General features: G+C 40.0%; 1 protein-coding gene across 1 annotated transcript; it reads right to left on the bottom strand.

Annotated features, from left to right (window-relative positions):
• Window positions 1-234: 234 nt before the first annotated feature.
• Window positions 235-7,886, bottom strand: LOC138953026 (synaptojanin-2-binding protein-like). Its single transcript, XM_070324799.1, has 4 exons — window positions 7,685-7,886; window positions 6,046-6,182; window positions 4,803-4,916; window positions 235-3,352 (listed from the first exon to the last, which is right to left on the bottom strand). Exons 1-4 carry the CDS (start codon window positions 7,734-7,736, stop codon window positions 3,224-3,226), a joined length of 432 nt encoding a protein of 143 aa, XP_070180900.1. The 5' UTR covers window positions 7,737-7,886; the 3' UTR covers window positions 235-3,223.
• Window positions 7,887-8,848: the final 962 nt, after the last annotated feature.

Below are 8,848 nucleotides of genomic sequence, written 5' to 3'. Positions count from 1 at the left end.
CACTGACAAAGTACCCATTTTTTAAGTCGTGCAGATTCTGATGCCAAGATGTCCGAGACTAGCAAAGTAATTCACTGTGCTTGCTCTTTGATTTGCATACACCATACACACCATCATTTCAAGCCCAACCCCCAATATTTACTCAAATCTGCAATTTAGTATGCCTGAATGACAGCTGTTAAATTGAAACACAAAAGAGAAAAAAATTAACACAGAACAAACAATACTCATGTGTTTCTGATTTTAATATTTTATTCCTTAAAATCAAAGAGAAGAAAACACACCGACACTTGCATAACATCTCTCAGCACCCAATAGAAAAGGGAGACAAATTTGAGTCAGAGAGCTGTGTGAACATTCCTTGACAACACCAACTTCCCATTTCTTGTGTTTGTCATAAATACTAGTCATTAAGTCAGTGTACACGTAAAAGTAAAATTATTTCAGGTTAAAAAGCCATAACACAACTTGATCTGGAGGTATATATGTATGATAAACAAATGCAGCGAATACAAAACATTACAGGAAAGGATGGTACTAATTTCTTTCAAATGCAACTAAAGAAACAGCAGGACAGCTGAATTTCTAATATCAATCTTTAATGGCTTATCCTTTTAGTACAATCAGTTACGAATTGATTTTCATTCAGTGGAAGGGTTAGGGCATAAGGCAAACATTCTGCAGACCAGATTCAATTACAACTTGTTTGTTTCTCCTTGACTACGAATACAACACACTACAGCGCAGTCTTAAGATATGTTATGCCATATAGGACAGATACCATGGAACAGAGGTCGTTTCTGTGTAGCATGAGGAGAGTATACAAATATAGAGGTAAAATTCCAACACCCATGTCAATGTCAACACGGCTGACAAAGTCTTCCTATTTCCTTTATTCATGTAACGAGCCTATTTATAGGATATCAATATATGTCCAGTACCTTTTATGAACTAGTACATCGGCACAGCTGGAAGACCCTTTTGAAGAGACAAATGTGACAACAAATTATCCAGTAATGTGATAGATCAAATGGTAAACCAATTACCCTCCCACTGCAATGTGCAGAGACTACATATATATTGTGTGTCCAGTCTGAGCAATTCATACAACATTGTTACATGGTTGTTTTGTATGTGTACAGAACTGTGAAGAAGAAGAAGAGGTGTAGGATATAATGCACATGGAGCAAGGAAATGATTTCAAAACGTTAAACCTTAGGTCGTGTCTTTGACAATTAATCATTTCCAAAATGCCATACACTATGGAAAAGAAACCCCAAATACTTATGTTTTTCCAACCACAGACCTAATAGCTGAGCAATACTATAGTATATATTCAATCCAAAGTCTTGCAAACTATATGTCATTGACAACAGCCAAGATATTTTTCTTTTCTTATTTTTATCAATGAATGTTGGAGATATACATGTTTTAGGGAAGGGAACACTATTTTTCCTGATATCATTAGGTGGTGGTCGTTGCTTCTACGTAATCAAGTGGGTTAATACAGTAGCTGCTGTTGGGGTCGGGAACAAGGTTGGTTGAAGTTAAAATACATAAGGTCTTAAATAATGATACGATTTATTCATGTTTGTTTTTCACTGTTGTCACGTTCTTTTCCCAACTAAGTAACAGTCACTCAGCAGTCCTGAACATAATTGTTATCCACTCGAGATCAGCAGACTTTTAATCACAACTCACACAAGCAAACATGAGACGCCACATAAGACATGACATAATAAATGCTGCGACTTTGTGTATCTTCATTATGCTTTAAGATAACAAATAAAAAAAGATTGGAGCACTGGTAGCAATGGTTTTTCTTAGAAAAAACCTTGCATTGCACTTTTTGTAATATCATAAGTATTTACTTAGTGCATTTCCGTGCAGTGCTCTTTTTGAGTTACTCGCCTGAGAAGAGTTCACACAATCCGCCTTGAAGAATTGGCTTTGTCCAAGTTTGAGTATGATACACACATGTGAACAAATAGCAGACACCATGTAGACGCTAGTGACTGTATGCAGATAACACTGTCTTTCTGTGAGTAAACCTACAAGTACATGCAAACCAACTAAAGAAATACCATATTTTTGGGGAAGCGCATCCGCAGAGAAAACTACTGCTACTGCAACACCACACTTTTCTCCCTACTTTTTTTGATTTTTTTTTACATTTACAGTACTTTTTATGTTACTAGTTATAACATACATCCTGAAATAAACAACATGCAGTGGTCCACAAGTACAGAGCAATGCAGAATTCCATGTGAATATGGACACACTTTTCATTTGAAATTTACCATTTTATGCTGACATTGTGGGATCAAAAGCACAAGCTTGGCCTGCTGATTTTGGAAGATCAAAGAAACTAAAGAGCAGCTTGACATTTCTCAACCATTTATGATTTTTGTATATTTTTAAATTCTGGTTCATGGATTTATTTCTTCTGTCTAGGTCAGCACAGAGGCATTCTTACTACAGACGTCAACAGCTTCTGCACTTACAAACCCTGTATCAAAAGAGCATTTCTTCCATATCTACAATCAGTCATAAAGCTCTAGTCACTGTGCAGATACTCCGAGAAAACTCAATGACAAAACCCCTACAGGCATTTGATTTCCATGCAACCCTCTTTTAAAAAAAACACCCACACAGCCATGCTTCCATATTTGACATATATACAAAATGTTGACAGATGATGACAAATTCACATAAATTAACATCACACTCTTTAAACTCTTCGAGCATTAAAGATGTGCACTTACGCTATCCATATTCACAACACATTTTGGAAGTTATGCACTTATGCTACCCATGTTCACAACACATTTCTGAACAAACACAAATAAGCTAAAACAAGCATTCACATTATCCACACATTCTCTTTTTCTCTACATGTGGTTTCCAAGGTCAGACACATCTAAGTGGTATTTATATCTTTATTAAATTCAAAGCAGTGTAAAGCTGTTCATTCCCCAAAGAAATTCGCTGTGTAAAAACATGTCAAATATGACCGAGCAAAACAAAGGAAGTTCTTTAGCAGGAAAGAAAAGATTATGAAAAAAGTCTCAACACTCCCCAAATTATTTCCCAATTTTTCGGGGAAGTTTTACTTCAGAGAAGAAAGTGTCCAACATCTGCAGATGTAACCAATCCCGGCACTTTCGAAATGAGACTGTCCAACTCAAGCGAAGACCCCAAAGCACAAAATTCCCACTTGTCTCTATGCCTGCTGTTGTGACCGATGAAAGACGAAACCCCCAATACCAGCCACAGCCAGCACTAACAGTGCAATGACTATGATTTTTGCAGCGCCACCTCCGGCACCTGGTCTTGAACTGGACAAGTTTTTCTGCAAGAGAGAGAAAATTGTCACCTAATCTGACCCAATCAACACAAACACATACACACACCGAACTCTGACATAGATTACAGGATCTTTTCCATGCGCACTTGGTCTTGTACTTAGGGGATAAGGCACTAGCAGGTCTGCACAAAAGTTGACCTGAGAGATCAGACAAATCTCCAAGCTTATCTCACCGGACGCGACCTGGAATCGAAGACTCAACATTCCGCATGAAAGGCCTGCTTTTTATCCACTAGTCCATTGCGCCCCTCATACATACTACAGGGCCTCACATCCATGAGAGGTAGCATAGGACAAATGTCCTGGCCAATGTAAAAGTGATAGGACATTTGTCCTGAACAAAAACAAATCAAAATAGGACATTTTTTTCTCGTAACAAAACGTAAATATAATTAAACTTGACTAGTTCGTGCAAGAGCCCCATCAAAGATTTGAATGTTGTCATCGGCAAACACTCCTGTACCATCCAGTGAGCAGCTTTGACTGCCACAGCTGCCCCCTTTTCTTGTTTTGTCAGCTGTCGAGTTTCAACTATCTCCTTGTCTCTCTGGAGAGATGGCACTTGCACGCTAACAGCATGGTCTTTGGTTTCTTGATGATCGGTAAGGGCCGATTTGCGAAAGTTCGAACAGCCAACGGTAAAAGTGTTGGACTTCCCTGTGTGCTGACATGAGGTGCAAAACATAAGTTTCCTCTCTGGGTCATGCGACACCCACGGGAATGATGTCGCCCAGCTTGAGACGAAGTTACGCGTGGAGGTGAGGGAGGGGGTAGTGTCTTTCTTCGGCTCCGATGTTTGACAATCGCGATCGACATCCTCACCTGGGCGATCGGGCTCTAACTGCTCTGGGGCTGGAGGAAGCTCAGTTTCCGTGCTACTGACAGATGATGAGGGAAGGGACTTGAAGTGTAATTTCTTCTGTCCCTTTTCTGGGATCAGTTTTCGTTTTGGCGGCATTTTCGGGGAAAGCGCGAAGGGAGGCAACTCTTAACTGGCTTCGAGCATTCCGAGTTGCGAGCCTTGGAAACTCTTTGGTACTAGAGGCACAACGTGTCTAATTTCGTCTGCTACACATCGCTTTGCAATACATCGATAAAATAGCATTCAAACTACTGTAAATTGAGAAGTACTGATGATGTCCGGATCAAATGATAGAATAATCGGACATTGACCACTTTGTGAAAAAAAACAATAGGACATTTGTCCTCCTGCATGAAAAATGTATGGGACATTTGAAAAAAATATCATCATATGTCCGATGTCCGACGTGGATGTGAGGCCCTGATAGTACTACATGTATCACATTTTAAAATGCCAGTATACCATTGAAGAAAACTACAAATGGTTGGTTTAACTTATGCTCTCAAACAGTCTAGAGTGGTCCATGAAGCTGACTTTCTGGAGAGGCCAGTATGTCCACAGGAAAATACATACCATTAGCTCATTGTACGCTCCATGTTGCACCTTCATGCGGACTGTGTTGCCTGCCGTGATGAAGATCTGTACAGCTTCATTGTGTGTCACTCGTTCAATGTTCTTTCCATTCACCTGTTCAATAACCAGTAAAAATGTCAGCGGGGGAAAAACAAACATATGTGTATTAACGATAAAAGAATGATTAAGTGGACTGGGTGGCCGAGTGGTAACGCACTTGCGCTCGGAAGCGAGAGGTTGCGAGTTTGACCCTGGGTCAGGGCGTTAGCAATTTTCTCCCCCCTTTCCTAACCTAGGTGGTGGGTTCAAGTGCTAGTCTTTCAGATGAGACGAAAAACCGAGGTCCCTTCGTGTACACTACATTGGGGTGTGCACATTAAAGATCCCACGATTGACAAAAGGGTCTTTCCTGGCAAAATTGTATAGGCATAGATAAAAATGTCCACCAAAATACCCGTGTGACTTGGAATAATAGGCCGTGAAAAAGTAGGATATGCGCCAAAATGGCTGCGATCTGCTGGCCGATGTGAATGCGTGATGTATTGTGTAAAAAAATTCCATCTCACACGGCATAAATAAATCCCTGCGCCTCGAATATGTGCGCGATATAAATTGCATAAAAAAAAAATATATATAAAAATAAATAAATCCCTGCGCTTAGAACTGTACCCACGGAATATGCGCGATATAAGCCTCATATTGATTGATTGAAAAGAGATGCTGAAGTGCAGACTTTTCATGCTAATAAACTTTTACAGAGAAATTTAAATATAAACATCAAATAGGCCCCTCAAATCTGAATGGAGATAGAGAAAAAGGGTCATCAAGTTATTTAAACAACAACAAAAACATATACTACTTGGGGGGCCCGGTTAGCTCAGGTGGTAGAGCACTGGACTTGTGATCCTAGGGTGACGGGTTCCAATCCGGCTGGGACGAACACGGGTCAACATTATGTGCAGACCCAGAGACGGAAGCCATGTCCCAGCCCCGTGTCACCACAGTGGCATGTAAAAGACCTTGGTCAATCTGCCAAAAGTGCAGTTGGCTGATACCATCTACACACTCATACACTTGTGTATTTCATCTAAAGTCGGGGTAAAACCTAGGAACACGCCCCTAATGGCTTTGCCGTGAGGGCGTAAAACTTGAATTTCTCTCATATACTACTTGTGTCATTGTTTGCTATTCACACGTAAAGCCCCTGTAAGCAAAAGGATAATAGGAAAAGAGAACACACTACCTCAAGAATCTTATCTCCTTCCTTTAACCGTCCATCTTTGAAAGCTGCTCCATCCTCTTTCAAGCGGGTGACGAATATTCCAGAATCTCCAGGGACATGAGGAATATCAGTACCACCACGGATGTTAAAGCCCAAACCTGCAATAATCAAAACATACAGGAATAAATTAATCAGGGCAGCAAAATAATGACATCCACAATGCAAGGTCCCTTCTATCACAATTAGAGGACCCGTTAAGGCCTTCTACACATTTTGATGTTTCAGCTGTAAGTGTAACCTGACTAACAACCATTTTCTACATGTGAGGACACTTGCAATGAAGGGAAACTTGACTATAATTCATCTCATAACATGTTGGCAAGTATTTAAAGAAATATTTTATTCACCGCTAACAAAAATGTTTAAGCCTGGCTCCCTTATTCACAAAGAACAAGAAATTGCCTGAACCATTAATAGTACCAACCGCAGCATTGAAGCTTTTGATAACCATGTAAGTAAAGTCATCAAATCTGTGCGTGGTTATCAACCATTACAGTGATAAAGTTTCTTGATCCCTGGAAACAAGGCCAAAAGGTAGCTTGGGCTTTCAGTACACTCACATATTTATTTGCCTGCTTAATAAATTTATAGGACATTTGTCCTATCCAGGTTTCCCAATTGCTTCGTTTCCGGCCGATTTATGTGGAGCACGTAATGCGCACACAAAATATTGGCGGTCTAGACGTGTCGTCTGCGCAATGATCGCGGCGGCTTTCTTGACCGCCAAGGACGACCACGCACGTTGTGAGACGTCATTCGTTAGACCTCAATAGCCAGTAAAGGAGTGAATTTAATTGTAACAACATCTCAAAAGAAGAAAGTTTGTTATATATCCTCTTGTCAGTTTCACAACCTTCATCTGCATATATACCCGGAGTTTGAAATTGTCTTCAAATGTTATATTACTTCTTTTTCTTTCCCAGCCCTCAGTCTCATTCCATGACACACATAAAGGTGGCCACAACTAGTAAAATGTTTTGAGGCAGTCTCAGCAGAGCTAAGAACTCATGCTCACTTGCAGTTGCATGAACAAAAAATGCAGTTTTGCAAAAGTCAATCACTCAATGGTATCATACTCCTGGCGTTTTGTCCTCATGTTAATGGCAAGAATAATTAAGAAACTGAATAACTTTTTGAAGGAACTGGCTGGAATCTAAACACCATTTCGTTGAGGGCAAAAAATATGTCAACAGAATCTGCATCTTCTCAAAACCAAAACTGCAGGACACAAGACGGTCCATGTAATTGACTCTATATGAATGATGATATTTTGATAGCCTATACATCCTATGTACCAACAACGCTCCCAATAAAAATGACAAGTTCAAGTTGGCGTTTGTCACCTCTGCTGAGGTCTGTTACTAAGTGATAGTGTGTGGCCTCAAACGGACGTTGGATTGGAACGCATGCATGTTCTTTTCTTTGCCTGCCACTAACTCGGCTTGAAATCTTACACAAAACTCAAAATTTCACCGAAGCAATCAAATAAATGCAAAATACAGTTGCAGCAACCACAAACACAAGCGCAAGCATGAAATAACGTCTGCTGTTGGGACTTTGGTAAAGGTATGACGTTAAAAACAAAAACCCGTCAACTCACCAGAATCACCCCGCTCCAGCATAAGCTCTGCCACTGGCAAATTCAACGACATGGTGTCTGTCGTTAGTGAGAACCAATAGTCGAACTACCGACTAGTTTTGTCACACTTCAAGCAGACACCATTAAAAGGACATTCTGTTCCTCTCACAAGGAGAAGCCGGCGAGGGAGCAACTATTATGACGTAATAGATTCGATCAGTTACACGGGAGTAATTATTATTGCAACTTTGGTAAAGCAGAGTGACCTCCCTGAAAAGGGGAGCCTGGAAAACGAAAGGAGAAGTAGGTATTTCGTCGCAATATGTTTTGTGCATTTGTCACTATGTACGCCTTGTGTCCAAAATGTTAAACAATCATGCCTAAAGTAGAAGTAACATTTTTCCAACCAAACATATCAACGGAATGTGATGAACACCTGAAAGTCCAAGGAATCATCAGTTATTGAATTTCTTGTTCATCCAAGTGGTTATAATTACTTGTTTGTTGGAAGATTCGTTGTTTGTGTTTGCTCTTACGTAGTTGATCGTTGTTTATAAGCTTTTAGCATTCAATGTCTACATTACTTTGAACCAAACGGATATTTGCGGGGGGGGAGGGACACTAGCTGATATGAAAGAGATCATTTCACATGGTTGGTTTTTCATACTTTCTTTTTAAAGTAAGAGGTTGTCAGTGTGTGTGTTTGTGTGTGTGTGTGTGTGTGTGTGTGTTTGTGTCTGTGCATATGTATGTGTGTATCCATGTATAGCACCCAGCTCTAAACCCACATGCCTCTGTGTGCGCATTAGTTGAAGATGTTGTTGTAGTTTTAGTATTTATGATAACTACATCCACAGGTTTCTGTATACTTTCATTGTGAATATTTATGTCTCTTATCTATTTTATGTTGTCATTGTTATTTACACATAGGGTTTGTGAAGTAAGACCCTCTATCAGATTTATATGCTGTGATGGATAAATCTGAACCCATTCCTAATATATCAACAACATTGAGCCTTTTATTTGTCTGTTCCTTTGTTCATTTTTCCTGAAACAGCAATAGAGAGAGAGCGTGTGTGTGTGTGCATGCATGCGTGTGGGCATGCGTGCATGTGGGCATGCGTGCGTGCATGCATGCTTGTGTGTGTTTTCATAAACATGACTGCAAGCATAGATATCTTTTTC

Source organism: Littorina saxatilis, linkage group LG17, assembly GCF_037325665.1.
Source record: "Littorina saxatilis isolate snail1 linkage group LG17, US_GU_Lsax_2.0, whole genome shotgun sequence".
Lineage (NCBI taxonomy): Eukaryota > Metazoa > Mollusca > Gastropoda > Littorinimorpha > Littorinidae > Littorina > Littorina saxatilis.
Note: the sequence above shows the minus strand (reverse complement) of the source record. Positions and strands in the feature narration are given on the sequence as shown.